This window comes from Cyprinodon tularosa, unplaced genomic scaffold (assembly GCF_016077235.1).
Source record: "Cyprinodon tularosa strain WSP-4 unplaced genomic scaffold, ASM1607723v1 ctg553, whole genome shotgun sequence".
Taxonomy (NCBI): domain Eukaryota; kingdom Metazoa; phylum Chordata; class Actinopteri; order Cyprinodontiformes; family Cyprinodontidae; genus Cyprinodon; species Cyprinodon tularosa.
The window spans coordinates 501,938-517,937 of record NW_024039289.1 but is presented as its reverse complement, the minus strand read 5'-3'; the positions used below and the strand labels follow the sequence as shown (position 1 = coordinate 517,937).

At 40.0% G+C, this 16,000-nt stretch overlaps 1 protein-coding gene across 1 annotated transcript; it reads right to left on the bottom strand.

The window, feature by feature from the left end:
- Positions 1 to 69: 69 nt before the first annotated feature.
- Positions 70 to 8,841, bottom strand: LOC119796596 (myelin-oligodendrocyte glycoprotein-like). The gene is made up of 4 exons (XM_038305222.1): positions 8,706 to 8,841; positions 3,985 to 4,332; positions 2,973 to 3,047; positions 70 to 410 (listed from the first exon to the last, which is right to left on the bottom strand). Exons 1-4 carry the CDS (start codon positions 8,815 to 8,817, stop codon positions 340 to 342), a joined length of 606 nt encoding a protein of 201 aa, XP_038161150.1. The 5' UTR covers positions 8,818 to 8,841; the 3' UTR covers positions 70 to 339.
- Between the last annotated feature and the right edge of the window lie 7,159 nt (positions 8,842 to 16,000).

Sequence of the window (16,000 nt, the reverse complement as noted above, 5' to 3'; positions counted from 1 at the left end):
GTTGTTTTTTTATTTGAGATGAAAAGCATGAAATCCCTAAGATTTAAATGCTAAAATTAAAAGATCAAGTTAGTTTTTTTTATTATAATTTTATAATAATAAAAAAATAATAATCAGTGCTTTAGATTTAATCAGTGCTTTAGCTTTAATCTGCACTATCTGAACCTCTTTCTTATTAATCCCAGTTTTCAACATTTAATTTGTACAGAGGGATCTTACACGTCCTAATTTCAACTTTATCTTTCCATTACTAATACCGAAAAATATATACATTTTACTATTTTTAATTATTTGAACATAACACATGCACCTGAACATAACGAGTAAGTATCCTGCGATTCAAGCACTGAAGATCAGCAAAATCCAGAAAAGCAGAAGTGGGGTAAATCTGTTGGGACTGGAAGCACCACCTGACATGAAACAAGAAGAAAGACACAAAAAAACAGAAAGTTGTTCTTTAGACTGGAAAACAGATATGTTGATATGTGCAGAACTGAGTTGAGTTCTATGTTTTCAATCTGGGATGGCTGCCGTTCAGGCTGTCCACGAAAAGGAGGGAAGTTTGGTACAATACTTCGAGCTGATTGGGTGATGCCCAGCTAGTACCCGCCTTCTCAACCAATCGTAGCAGTGTGATTCATCTGCAGCTTCTTGAGTGTTTTCACAAATAGCAGAGTAAGATGATAAATACATTTTTTTCCAAATCTTGTCGGAAGAAAAGCAAAGAAATCGTTCTCATCTACAAATGCACAAAATGCTTCTCTTTGCTCTTTTTTTTAAAACGAGGAATTTGCTACAGAGTCAATTGCGGTATCGACAGGTGAGTCCTCCAGCGTAGCCATGTTTGCAATGCGTCGGCGAGGCACTTCTGACTGTCGTCTTTCCTACAAAACCACTGCTGGCATGTGATTGGTCGGACCTGCTGGTTGTTACGAGACGAACATATTAGCCGGAGTCCTTCAAGATGGATTTGTTGTGAGACTGAAAACTCAAATCTCACGACAATCCAGCTTACAGCGCAAGGTTAGGAAAACAGTGCAAAAACAATATAAATGAACTAAATGACAACATAGAAAAAACAAAGCAGCTCTGATAAAAAAATCCAATCATAAAACATTCACAAGCCTTAGTCAAAGTTTATATAGAGAAATGAAATGATACATGCATTTGCATCAAAGCCAATCCAGTAAGACAATTTATTACCTAAAAACGATCATCACTCAAATCTAGCGTATTTTCACGACTATAAGGCGCATATAAACGTCTTTTTTTTCCCTCAAAATGTGCGGCGCGCCCTTTGGTGCGGTGCGCCCTATGTATGTTGTTACTGCGGACTTTTGAGACCACCATGAGAACCTTAAAGGGGGAAGTGTGGGCGTGGATTGTGTATAAAAGAACAGGTATGTGCTTTATGCAGAACTCCTCATCTCCTCATTGAGGAGATGATGCTGAGGGAGGTGAATGTAAGGAGACCAGGTGTTTTTTTCCACTCATCACCATTGCTGTTAATCTGTGACTCCATGCGTGCCCATCTCACAGCTGATGTGAAAAACATGGGGAAACAAATGAACGCTTTGCTTGCTGTTATTCAACCGCTTGACATCGGTGTGAACCGGACGCAGCAGACGCAGCAGAAGCAGCGAGTTTACATGCAAAGTCAATGGTTGATGCGCGTATAGGCGCAGCAAAAGGTCCTACAGCGCGTTTTGAGCAGCAGGCGCGGCGCATCGGGAGCGTTTAAGCATCTGACGCGCCGCCAACCCGCTGCTGCTGCTCGAGATGGAAAAATTGAAGTTTTGCTGCTGGACGCGCCGCATCAACCAATCAGAGAAGCTGATCTGGGAGCTGACATCGAGACAGACACATCGCTGATGATACACATATACAGAGTGCTGTGATCACAGCAAATATAGCTGCAAGGCAAAGAAAGGATAGGATAGCTCCGCCCAACGGGCGTCAGACACACTTTTGCACAGCAAAGGCAGAGCAGCAAAGCTGCTTCAGCCGCGCGTCAGAACTAACTGGTAAACTGCAGGCACCAGGATAATAAAAGCGAACATATTCTGCCAGCAGATTTCTGCATTTTAGGTTAATTTATGCGTCAATAAACTGTTTCAGAGGAGTGATCATAGCGCTCTGTGTCATCAGCGATGTGTCTGTCTCACGGCCAGCTCCCAGGTTTGATTAATACTTTGTATTAAATACACCTTGCAGCTATATTTCCTGTGATCAGTGGGAATAAAGTAGTTTTAATATGTTTTTAAGTGAGAAAGTCCACCTGAAAACATAATCATTGCAGTCAGTTCATCCAGATTATCATCCTGCCTTCTAATATTATTTCTGTCGGAGGCGCTCAGACCCCCACATACCAACGGTGCGCCGACAGTAGGAATCCCTTCAACAGCAGCCTCTGGCCGGGTCGCCTCCTCACGGTGCAGGCACCAGGATAATAAAAGCGAACATATTCTGCTGGCAGATTACTGCATTTTAAGTTAATTTATGCGTCAATAAACTGTTTCAGAGGAGTGATCACAGCGCTCTGTGTCATCAGAGCGATGTGTCTATCTCAAGGCCAGCTCCCAGGTTTGATTAATAATTTGTAATAAATACATGAATAAAGCACATTCATACTCAGTTTTGCTCCCGCTCCATTTTTAAATACGCAGTAGAGGTATTTTAACGTAGTAGAGGACAGGTACCTGTATATAAAAAACGCGCCCTATAGTCCGGTGCGCCTTATGTGTGTGTTAAATACAGAAATGGCACACATAACTGAGACTGCACCTTTTAGTACGGTGCGCCTTATGGTCGTGAAAATATGGTAATAGAGATCTAGTACATGATTGTTGTCACCTTCTGTTAAAAAGCAAGGCAGAAAAGAAGTAAGTTATGCAAAAATCTAAAGAACTCCACAGCAAACTAAAGCGAAGATGGTTGTTGATGACAGGATGCGTCAGCAGCCACATTCTCACCGTGAAGATCATCTGGTCCTGTTCTAGGAAGACTTATTGGTATCTCTGTGGTAACTTTTTTAGATGGGTTTATATCTGAAAAGAGAAAGGAAATTATAGACCTTCCTGCATTTTATGCATACCTCCCCATAAATTGTTTATAACCTAAACAGTTCAATGGGGCAGTATATATATTTCAGTAAGACTCACTGGCAGAAGCTCCAAAAAACAGAGAGGGAATCCCTCCAGAATCAAACCGATCGAAAACTAATTTACAAACAGAAAACCCTGTGTAAGAGTAAAAAGGTACTTATACGGATAAGTAGTCAGCAGCTCAGTTTGCCGCATTGCTCAAATTTTTTTCAGTTAGACAGACCTCCTCTGTCTGCAGAAATGCATTGATGACTCTACAGCTGCTGCAGAGATGCAGAATAGATGGACAAGAGGTTGAGCACAGAGAGCTTTGTGGTGTTAAAACAATAAACTTATCTTAATGTTACCTCAATAAAACAGGAATATAGTAAATAGTATCTTTCATAGTAGAAGAAGTGGAGAAACACCTTAGAGAATATCTCCTAAAAGTCTGTAGTGGAAGGTTCAGTGTCTTGAAATTATCTGTAGGGATTGTGGGACCTGAGTGTGTAATTCATAAAACTGCAATCTTAAATCGTTGCACTGATTGTGCAAGAAACTGTTGCCTAAAGTGTATAATAAAAATAAGCATGAAAATCCTTTGCTAAATAGAACATCAGAATGTTTTAAGTCAGAGGCTTCTTCAGATCCACTGTAACACAGAGCACTATAGGAGATTATATAAAGCTTTTAACATTTATAATGACTCTTTGACCAAACCTTGATAATCTGAGGTAAAACATTTTAAAAACAGACCAAAAAGCAGAATTTTGTCTGCTATGCAAGCAAATGACATGAGATTTACAATCAACTGCCCTTCACAAATCATCGAATTTAACTTCTTTTTTGACAATAGCAACACTACTAGGAATAATGTGGATACAGCAATCTCATGACTCACCAATAACAAGGTGAACAATAGAAGATTTGATCTGTCCATTTAACTTTGGTATGAAGCATTTGTATTGGCCCTCATCTGCAGCCGTCACATTGGTGATGGTGAGTGCTATGTCGCCATTTCTTAGGCTGTCAGTCAACAGCGCCGTCCTGCCCTTATAGGATAAGATCTTCATGTCTGGAACCTCACGGTTGTCTCTGTAAAGATGCACATATCCATTTCCTTTAGGCTTTGACCACTCCACTGTCATGTCCACCATGTCAAACCGAGGCTCCACCTGGCACAGGAGGGTGACGTTTTCACCTGGAGCAGCAACAATTGGCTGATGGGAGCTTGTCACCTTATAATGACCTATCAATGGAGCACAAAAATTTTATTTTGCTGATAAAATAAAAATAAAGTCTTTCATAGAATTACACCTCCTTCAAAGATGAATTCAAACTTTCATTCTGATGTTGTGATCATCCAAATTCCAACATGTAACATTTATTTAGATATAAAAAGTTTGAAAGGTTAATGTCCTGTGATACCAGATTAAATCATCTGAGCTCCATTAACATATTCATATCTGTTGATTACTTTTATCAATCTATACCTTTCCCATCCAATTAGCTTTCTTAAGACAATAAGGATATTAGTTAGATTACCTTACATTCTTGCTATCAATCTAATACATAACTGGACCTGGATATTTATTTAAAGTCTATGTAACCCATCGGTTTATTGGTTAATGTGTTATGTTTCTGGCATAGTAACTGGTTTGTATTTATTCAGCTCTGCTCCTGCCATCATCGTCACTCATCTGTTCCACCTGTGCTGCTCCACCCCTTCCCTCATCTGCACTCATGCTTGTCACCTGCATCACAGCCTATCTAACTAGCCTTTATATCTGTTACTATTGCCAGAATATTGAAAAGCCTTATGTTAGAAGATGTCTAGCAATCATTCTTTGTCTGCCTGCCTCATCACGGCCTGTATTCTGCCTCATGGATTCCTTGTATCTGCTCTGCCCTCAACTCTGAGCTTTCGGATCTCTGGAAAATGACCAAGTTCCTGCCTCTGGACTTCTGCCTCTTGGTTCACCCCTGGATCCATAAATCCAAATCTGTCTCCACGATTCTGACCCTAGTTCTGGTTTCTGGTTCTTGCCTCTCCTTTAGAAACTCCTGTAAAAAGTCAAAGTTCTACCCCTTCTTATTCAGTCACTAAGAAATCTCTCTGCCTTCAGAGATTCCTAATTCCTTTGCTGTAGGTTGCCTGGCATTCGCTGCATGGAGATTACATAAAACCTTTAAATCTGTCTTGTTGAGTCTGGCTGAAATTTCGGGTCCTCTGTTTTTCAGGTTGCTACACAGTGACTCAGTGCTCAAACCCATTGTTGCTGACTGTTATGTCTGTTTGAGCAATATTACTTGATAAATATATTTTCTGACATTCCTCATTACAAATAACTATTAAAAGTATAATTCCTGTTGATAATATATCAGCTCATTATCGCTATCAGTCATTAGTCCAAGCTGCAATGTTGGCATAGAAAATGAAATAAGTGTATTGGGTCTCCTGTATTAACTATACATATATGTGATGTAGAGTGTTTGTTCTGTCAATACCCTATGGCAGACATTTTTTTCTTTAGATCTAAACCTATTTAAAAACATTTTAGGCCTTGTTTTTAAGTATTATTCAAGTTCAGATATATAGAAAGCGCCTTTTAATTACCAAAAAGCTATAAGCACTCTGTTATTTAAAGGCAAATTGTAGTCTGTCTTAACTTCTGGAATTTATTTTTTCAATTTCTGACATTTTCCATTTGATTCAATTATCCAGTGGAAACTTGAAGTAATACAAGAGTAATATGATCAATTTCTGTGCCAGGCAAAGGAGGTGTTTTCTTTCGCCATGCCCGCAAAACTAAAGTGTAATACAGAACTTGTGTCTCTTGTTCAGGGAGTATCTGAACAATGCTACCTGGTGCATCAAGGTGGAGATTAAGAGGTGATGAATGCTTAAAATGCATCAAAATCATTCATCTGACATCTGTAAAGAGGTGTAATTCAAATGGATTTCAAGGTGCTAAAAGTAACTGATGATGTTAGAGAGCTAGAGAGCTTTAGTTTTTGAGTTAACATGAATTCAAGCATAATGTCATCATGAAGCTCTGTACTCTCATTTAACTCTGACTATATATATTTTTTAAGTAGTACAACTTTAGTTAGGCCATTTGTTAAGTTACCAGTCATAATTTGTTCAGTGGGTGTTTGCTTCAACATCAAGTAATTTTAGCGGCTGATACCATCTGCCAAAGCTTTGCCAATCTCACCTCTTCTCAGGCATTCTGCTGGCCTGAGTTTCTTATGTTTCTTATGGCATGTGACCTTAGAGGTGTTTCACACTGCAACAGATATTTGTCTTGTGATTCCAGAATCCTTGTTTTTCTAAATGAGCACGTTGCATTGAATCCAGTGGTGTAGTCAAGTGTGTACTAGTGCTGCGCCGATGCCATTTTTTTGGCCCTGATACCGCTACCTGGCTGTGCAGTATTGGCCGATACCGATACCATCTGTTTGAAACTGATGTGCGTGTGTATATATGAAGAACTGCATAGTACTTGGATGTGAAATAATTGCCATCATGGCTTTGTCAAGCTGCTGCCTACCTTTGTGAAGCAGGAAATAGACTAATACAAAGTGAATCCAGTAGAACTTTCTATTGCCTACCAGGAATGGGTGACAATAGTTGAATAAACTCTTAGCTCTCAAAATTTTATTGTGCCCTATTTGTTGGTACTCACCGATACAAATACCACCATTTTAGTGCTGGATCAGGGCCCTGTCCGATACTGGTATCAGTATCGGTGCAACACTTGTGTGTACGAGGGAATATGGCATATAACCACTAATTTTCCAATCAGCATAGTGTAGACCCACTTATAAATCCCCATGATACGCACAATTAAGCAGAATCTCCAAGAAAAATTTCCCATTTTTTTCCTAGGCTGGTGAAGGCATCGTGTGCACTAGTCTACTTCCAATTGGCTAGTATCCACTGCCTTTAGTGATTACATTGGTTGACTGTAGACATGACAACCAGTCAGCCAATCGGAGGCAGAGACTGTGGTTCATACTGAGGCTAATATTGCACAATTACATTTACAAGTTTAATTTAAATGATTTGCCTTTAGGTGAGGAGCTCGGTCATTCGGGAGAGGCTCAGTGTAGAGCCGGTTCTCCTCCACATCGAGAGGAGTCAGTTGAGGTGGCTCGGACATCTTTTTCGGATGCCCCCTGGACGCCTCCCTCGGGAGGTGTTCCAGGCACGTCCCACTGGGAGGAGGCCCAGGGGACGACCCAGGACACGCTGGAGAGACTACGTCTCTCAGCTGGCCTGGGAGCGCCTAGGGCTTCCCCCAGCAGAGCTGGAGGAGGTGTCTGCGGAGAGGGAAGTCTGGGAGTCTCTGCTTAGTCTGCTGCCCCCGCGACCCAGTTCTGGATAAAGCGGGAGACGACGAGTACGAGTACGATTTGCCTTTAGGATTAACAAAGAATCGGTAATATGAAGCGAGTTGGTCAAACATAACTTTCATTTCCTAATTACAAACGTTCTTGTGAATTAACATTGGCCAACAGTTTGGCTAATGTTAGCCTTGCTACCCCGTTACAGTTATGCCTAAGGTGGGTGTGGGCCATTTCTATTGTTGGACCTCGTAAATTACTTTGATAATGTCAGGGCTCGACAGAAGTGGGTTAGAATATATCACACTTGATGTATTGTAAATGCATTTTTCATGTTAAATATTGTTTTATTGAACAATATGAATGATGAATTCCAATCATCACATCATATATATATCTAATGACTTACACTAAAACAGTCTTTATTTCAATTTGATAGAGTTTATCAACTTTTCAGTTTGTTCAATTGGAGTCATAAAACGGTACAGATGAGACAGGTGAGACAGACAGAACAGTGTCAGCTCTTCCTGTCTACTGTTTTGATTGTGGCTGTTTAGGATGGACTGTATTTTGTCCCGTTTGGTCAGAGGAAACTTATGGTCCTGTACTACTCTTTACTTCAGGTGTTTTCTCACTCACACTGCTTGCTTAGCAGTGCCCTTATCACTGATATCTCCACCTGACTAGGAAATAAAATATTATTAGGTGTAGATATTTATTTATTTTTTTTACACATAGGTAAACAACAAAGCCCCTTAAGGAACTTTAAAGGAAAAAGGGAAAGTAAAGGATAACAAATAAAATAAAGGTTCTCTTTTGCATAAGATATTTCACAACAAAAGACCAAATAACTATCTCGTATTTAGCTGATCTTGTGCTCTTGTGCATTGGATTTTTACCTTTATTTTTTCATTAATCCTTTAGGAGCTACATACAAATCGAAATATTTGTAACAAAATTGAATAACAGAAATAATTGTCTTATTTTGACCAGATAGTTTTCCCAAAAATTGAATAAATAATTATTATTTTTTTCTCAATTTCACAGTAAAAACATTTTTTTTCAGCAGCAAGCGATGGAAAATTTACAGCAAAAGAAAAAAAAAAAGCACTACCAACTCACCTTAATATAAGCTGAGAAATTGGCAGCATTTGAAAATGTAAAACAAACAAATTATTTTTGAAAACGCTTATAAAACAAAATCAATGAATTCCCCAAGGAGCCTAGAAGTATATGATAGATTGAATCTCTGGAAAAAAAGAACCGGCTTACCCTGAGCTGGAGTTGGAGAGGAAAAGGGAACAAATAAAAACAAAGGGAAGCTCAGCAGTATTTTATCCATGTTCATACTGCTGGAGTTAGTTATAGTCTGAACACTGACCATCAGGAGACAACGAGGCTGGCCAACTATGCTTTCTCTTTCTCTCTCTCTGAGTGAATCGCGGAGTGCATGGAGCTTCAGACAGGAGTGTCACCCTCATAGCTGTTGGAGGATTGGTTGGTTGTGATAGCGTAAAATCTACTTCCTACAGAAGAGGATTGGGGACACTGGAAAAAAAAAAGTTAACTGATTTTAAAATTTTATTTCAGTTTAACATGGGAAAAAAGTCAGAATTCTGACTTTTTTCTCAGAATTCTGACTTTAATCTCAGAATTCTGACTTTTTTCTCAATCCTGACTTTTTTCTCAGAATTCTGACTTTAATCTCAGAATTCTGACTTTTTTCTCAATCCTGACTTTTTTCTCAGAATTCTGACTTTAATCTCAGAATTCTGACTTTTTTCTCAATTCTGTCTTTTTTCTCAGAATTCTGACTTTAATCTCAGAATTTTGGATCTTAATGTAGATGGGCACCATGAAGGAAGAGATGTGCGAGCACTCAGCTTTACTGACAAAGATGTGAGTTGTTTGAGGTGGCCAGTGAATTAGGCAACTTTTTACGTGCCCGAGGGGTCCCCTCATTACAGTTTTTTCTGATTGCTTAAGCACATTTTTTGTAACTATTGGCTATTTTTGCAAAACTCTACACACAAATAAGAAAACCTTTCACCCAATAATCAAAACATTGCAGTTCTCTTGAAAAAGCGAACACAGCTAGATTAACTCTTCACACCTTTGTAAAAATGCTGTTTTCGTATCAAACAGTAAACACAAGCCATCATCTACTAAGCACACAATGTGCCAACTACACACTGATGGTATGAATACAAAACACATCTGGCTTTCTCTTTCTCTGTGTACAGATGTCAATTTGAGGTCATACTCTTGTCATAGTGTCATGTAAACATAGAAGATCCAAATTTCAAGTATTGCTGTTTATTCACACTCATCAAAACCAAGACAAAGTCAGAACACAAAATAGTAAATTCACAAAAAACAAAAAAACAATCAGCCTACTTCATGTCGTCTTTCTGGGTCCGGCCACAAAATTTCGTCCACATCGCATGCGATATCCTCCAGTCCAAGGCACTGGGGAAAATATCTCCTTGAATGCCGTATCCAGGAATGACATGATGCTTGGTCAATATCTCCAGATGCCTCCTCCATTGCCGGTAAAAGGGCTACCTGTTGATGAGGATGACGGTCGTACACTTTCCAGCGCCAGGCAGAGAACAACTCCTCGATGGGATTTAAGAATGGACAGTATGGAGGGAGGTTGAGTGCCATGAAGAATGGGTGGTCTGTAAACCAGTTGCGGACCAAGGCAGCCCTATGGAAACTAACATTGTCCCATATGATGAAATATCGGGTATGCTCTGGTCTATGAAAAGTGAGCATGTCATGTAAGGTGTCCAGGAATGCAATAATGTGTGCAGTGTTGTATGGGCCTATGGTTGCATGATGGTGAACAACACCATTTTGGCTTATAGCTGCACACATGGTTATGTTACCACCACGTTGTCCTGGGACATTGATGATGGCACGGTGTCCAATAATGTTCCTGCCACGTCTCCTGGTTTTACTGAGGTTAAAACCGGCTTCATCTACAAAAAGTAGCTCATGTCCCATGGCATCTGCTTCTAGATCCATCACTCTCTGGACAAGACAAAACAAATGCATCACATCAGGTCCATGAAAAGCACTACAGTATGCACTTCCAAATTCAGAACCAATGACACTATAGCTTACCTGCACATAGTCATATCGCAGTTGCTTTACATGCTCTGCGTTTCTCTCAAAAGGAACTCTGTAAATTTGCTTCATTCTTATTCTGTGGCGTGCAAGTACATGACATAGTGAAGAAATGCTTACACTGTGTATATTTTGAAAGATGGTTTTATTATCAATTATGCGCTGCTGTATTTCGTGCAGTCTTATTGCATTATTGGCAATCACCATGTTCACTATATGGGTCTCTTGCTCTGGAGTGAACATTCTTCCTCTGCCCCCAACACCTGGACGTCTAGCAATTCTGTAAAGTAACAATATCAGTATTTTTGCATGTATGGTACTGTTGTGTTTCTCATTAGAGCATGCCGGTGCTACAAAGTACTTACCGATTCTCATTTCACAATGTCCTAATGATGCTTGCCACAGTGTAAATTCCTCTAACCCTCTTGCTTCTTCAACTCCACGTTCTCTCCCTCGGCCTCCTCTGATTCTCACTCTTCTCACTCTTACTGCTCCATCCATTGTACTCCACACAGACAGCTTACCTGTGGCTTATTTATAGTGCTTAGGCTGATTGCAAAGTGAACTAATTATCTAAAACATTTTTCACATGTGAAAGTGTGCCAGACAGTTGGCAAAATAGTGTTAATGATAGCCATACATGTATATAATATGCTAGGAGTGTGTTGGAAATGTGGTAATAGAGTGTTGTGCAGTGAATTGTGCCTACAGTTTTGCAAAATGTGTGTTACAAAATTGCAAACTGAGTGCAATGCAATGTTTGTGCTTTTAGTTTTGCAAACTCAGTGAGTGGTTTTGTTATACGTATTAATAGTTTTAGAAAAAGTGCTACAAGAATCATGATTAGAGCTTAAGCATTCAGAAAAAACTAATGGAGGAGCAGAAGGTCATTAAAACAAGAGAGCTAGTCTCTAAAACAGACAGGGCTTGATGCTAACATGTTTGTTAGCTGTCAGAATTCTGAGAAAAAAGTCAGAATTCTTAGTAAAAAAAGTCAGAATTCTGAGAAAAAAGTCAGAATTCTGAGATTAAAGTCAGAATTCTGAGAAAAAGTCAGAATTCTGAGATTAAAGTCAGAATTCTGACTTTTTTCCCATATTAAACTGAAATAAAATTTAAAAATCTGTTAATTTTTTTTTTTTTTAGTGGCCCTAATCCTCTTCCGTAGCTTCCCGTATGAATGGAGTGATTGTGATTTTTAACACATCTAAAGTGAATGATTTGGTTGAAAGGGGCATGGTCATTCATGACACCTTCACGCCGGTCTTGTGCGAGGTCTTGTGCGAAATTCTGTTTCCCTGTGAAAATCAGGTCCCCCTGTGTCGGGAGCGCGCATTGCAGCCAGAGAGGTGGATCTGACCATTTTCAAGGCGCTCCTGATCATTTTTCGGTAAAAACAGCTCATATAATCATATCAACATTGTAACATACAGTTTAATAGGTTGCTCTTTTTGCAAATTTTTAAAATAAATACATTAACCAGGTCTTCTTACGCTGTTTTGTGTGGGTTTTTCTCCAACTTTTGTCTCTTCAGTCTGACAGAAATAAACGTCAGTCACCAAACAGATTTCCAACAGGTAGTGTATTTTTAATTTTCATTGCTGATTTAAGAGGATGGAAACTAACTGATAGCAGGGCACACAAATTAAGATGTCCTGCGAAGATGAGAGTGTAGAATTTCTGGTTAATCCCCTTGTTATGTAAAACATGACAGATTACTGGATTAAGGACATTTCTAGTATAACATTTCACACATATCAATTTTAGAGAAATTGGAAACAGTTGCTCTTTATTTCCTAAAGATATGGGAGGAGGAGAGAATGGATATTTCAATTGACTGAAATAATCTGTTCCCCTCCTTTAATTTTTGCAAATAAAGAGTAAATATAACCAAATCCACAGGATTTGTTGTTGATGGTGAAAAGAATAAGCACAGTTAAAGACTTGCAGATACATTTACTTCTTCCCATGTCATGTTACTTCTACAAAAGTAAACTGGAGAAAAAGTGAGGCTATAACTGTATGAAGTCGGTTGGGGGATCAACTCAGTCTGCCTGGAGGCTTAGTGTTAAAAAGGGTGGCCTCAAATATTTAGGTGTGTTCTTCGGTAATGAAACGTTTGTGCAAAAAAATTGGGAAAATGTATTGGATAATGTTAAGGGTCGACTTTTGAAGTGGAAGTGGATTTTACCTAAAATGTCATATAGAGGACGAGTTCTTGTCATTAATAACCTAGTTTCTTCCACCATGTGGCGCCGGTTAATGTGTGTTGATACTCCAGTTTCTCTTCTAGCAAATGTTCAAAGGGTTTTGGTAGATTTTTTTGGGGATAAACTTCACTGGATTCCTCAAAGTATCCTGTTTTTGACGAGAGAAGAAGGTGGTCAAGGCCTGGTCCACCTGGCCGGCAGAGGTGCTGCTTTTTCGTTTTCAGTTTATTCAGAGACTGCTCACAGGACCTGCAGATCTAGTGTGGAGGAGTATATCATGCTGCATTCTTCGGAGATTCGGTGGCATGGGTCTGGACTTGCCTCTCTTTCTGATAGACTCTAGCAACTTTAATTCTACTCTTCTTCCCGTTTTTTATAAGAGTATTTTCTCTGTGTGGTCTTTGCTGAGGAAGGACAGACAGCAGCAGGCTGAGTCTCTACATTGGCTGCTTCAGGAACCGGTTCTGTTTGGGAGTTTGTTGGATTGTCCTACTTGGGGGGCAACAACCTGCCCCAGACTGCTCCACACTGCTAAAGTTTATTGCCTTGGGAGGGTGGTGGAGCTGGCTGGACCTCGGCTGGATGATCCTGTTAAGCTTGCTGCCTGTTTGGGATTAAAGTCTGTTCGATTTGTCGGTCAGCTTTTGTGCTACTGGAAGCACAAGTTAAGTGAACATGAGTGTTCACTTTTGGCTGATTATCATGAGGGTTCTGTGTCACCAAATCACTTGGATCCTTTTCCATCCTTCAGACTGTTTCCTGGAATAAAGAACTGCTCTGGCCCTTTTTTGGATTCGGTGGATAAAAGAATCTCCCTAGAAGGAGCTTCTCGAAAAGTTATCTATAGAATGATTGTTAAAACTCTCAATCAACACAAACTGAATGGACGCAGTGACACAGTATGGAGAACTCATTTCTCCTTAAAACCTGAATTCAAACCTGAATGGAAATTGTTGGAAAGGCAGTATAACATTCATAGATACTTATCTGTAGTAAGGTGTTGGGAGACATCTAGTGGCGATAAATGGTAAGTGCACCTTTTGTTCAGAACTATGCAGCACTTTAATTAGTTAAAGACGGAGCCAAGCAGCATGTGCAGCTGAAGTTGCGCAGCCTAGACTCTGCTCAACAGCAGAGCAGAGTAAAGCCAAGAGCTGGAATTAGCTACTTGAAGTAAATTAAAAAAAAAAACTGTATAGAGCTTCAGTGCAACATGACTCTTCAGCACCTGACCTACCACCTGCTGAGAGGTACAGAGAAGTGGAGCGACGTGTTTTTTTGGATTAATACAAAGAGACAGTTTTACAGAAGACTATCGTCTACTTAAAGCTGGTAAAAAAAATCCCACCTGACAGCCGCCTCTCATGCCTCTCACCTCAATATGACAAAGACTTGAATCTTCTACGAGTGGGAGGCAGATTGCGTCAGATTGACAATATTGACCTGCTTGTTGCACATCCTATTGTGTTGGATCCCAGTCATCCTTACACAAAGCTGCTTATCAAAGACTTTGATGAACGTCTCTGCCATCCCGGCCCTGAACAAGTGTTTGTTTGGATCCTGAGAGGAAGAGAAGCTGTAAAACGCCATCAACACAGCTGCATTGAATGTAGGAAATGGAAGTCTAAACCTGTTTTCCAACAAATGGTAGATCTACCTGTAGCTAGACTTCAGCTGTTTAAACCAGCCTTCTATTCTACTGGAATGGATTGTTTTGGGCCTTTCCTTGTCAAAGTAGGACGTTGCCAAGAAAAAAGATGGGGAATATTATTCAAGTGCCTTACCACTAGGGCCGTCCACATTGACCTCCTGGCTTCAATTGACACAGATTCATTTCTAATGGCCTTCGGGAGATTCATTGCCAGGCGTGGTAAACCAGCAGAAGTCTACTCGGATCAGGGGACTAACTTTAAGGGAGGAAAGAGAACTTATTGAGGCCTTTGCCCTGATGTGTCCTGATCTCCAGCAAAAGCTTGCACAGCAATGGATCAACTTCAAATTTAACCCCCCAGCAGCACCACATTTTGGAGGTTCATGGGAGAGAGAAATATGCTCCATTAAGATGGCCTTATACACAGTTATCAACTCTCAAAGTGAAAAGGAAGAGGTGCTCCAAACTGTGTTAGTGGATGTTGAGAGCATACTGAATGCCAAACCACTAGGGTATGTCTCCTCTGACATATCTGATGTGGATCCAGTTACACCAAACTACCTGCTTATGGGGCGGTCTGATAGCTCCCTACCACAAGTAGTCTATCCTGAAGGCGATAAGCTGGGACGGCGAAATTGGAGACATTCTCAAATCCTTGCAGATCACTTCTGGTCTTCATTTATCAGGAACTACTTACCAAACCTCCAAACCAGGAACAAATGGAAGAAACCATTGGACAACATTCAAGAAGGGGCTGTGTTTCTGCTAGCAGATCCCCAGATTCCCCGTGGACATTGGAAAGTAGGAGAAGTGGTTAAAGTTATGCCTGGACCAGATGGACTCATCAGGACTGCAGATGTGAGGATTGAGGGCAAGAGCTACATCCAGCAGGTTGTGAAGGTGATCGTCCTTCAGAAGCTTGAAGACAAAGATAGACCACCAGACTCTACTTTAGCTATGTGCCTTTCCATTGTTTCAATTTGTCCTACAAATTGGGGGCGGCTATGTTGGAAAGGCAGTATAACATTCAGAGACACTTACCTGTAGTAAGGTGTTGGGAGACATCTAGTGGCGAAAAATGGTAAGTGTGCTTTTTGTTCAGAACTGTGCAGCACTTTAAATAGTTATAAACGGAGCCAAGCAGCATGTGCAGCTGAAGTTGTGTGCGTAGATGACAAACGTAAGTGTAACATGATCAGAGTGACATAAATGTTTGTTTTGAAACTAGATACACCATGTTTAATCCGTGTTGCATATATTTGATAGTTAGTTTTGTAATGTTTAAGAGTATTCAATGATGGAAGCTACAGACTAATGCTAATCACATCCGATGCAACGCTTGTTCAGTGAAATGTGTTAAGCACAGATGTTAAGAGTGTTAAGCTTTGGTTATGATAAGCTATCATACTTTCTTGATGCAAATGTTGTTAAGTGATATTCTAAGTAGTGTTTTTATTGCTTTTTACTAGTACATACAGCAGGCATTTCTGATTTGCTTATTCCTTTCTTTGTAGACCACACAATAATATTCACAAGTGGTTCACCTATGCTGACATCTGTATCAGTGTGAATAT

Excerpts from the sequence above, each read along its gene's own strand:
- LOC119796596 (XM_038305222.1), bottom strand. The coding sequence starts at position 8,817 with ATGGTCAGTGTTCAGACTATAACTAACTCCAGCAGTATGAACATGGAT. Across the intron at positions 4,333-8,705 it reads CTCTCCAACTCCAGCTCAGG|GTCATTATAAGGTGACAAGC; the intron begins GTAAGCCGGTTC and ends CTCCATTGATAG. Across the intron at positions 411-2,972 it reads AGGACCAGATGATCTTCACG|GTGGTGCTTCCAGTCCCAAC; the intron begins GTGAGAATGTGG and ends GTTTCATGTCAG.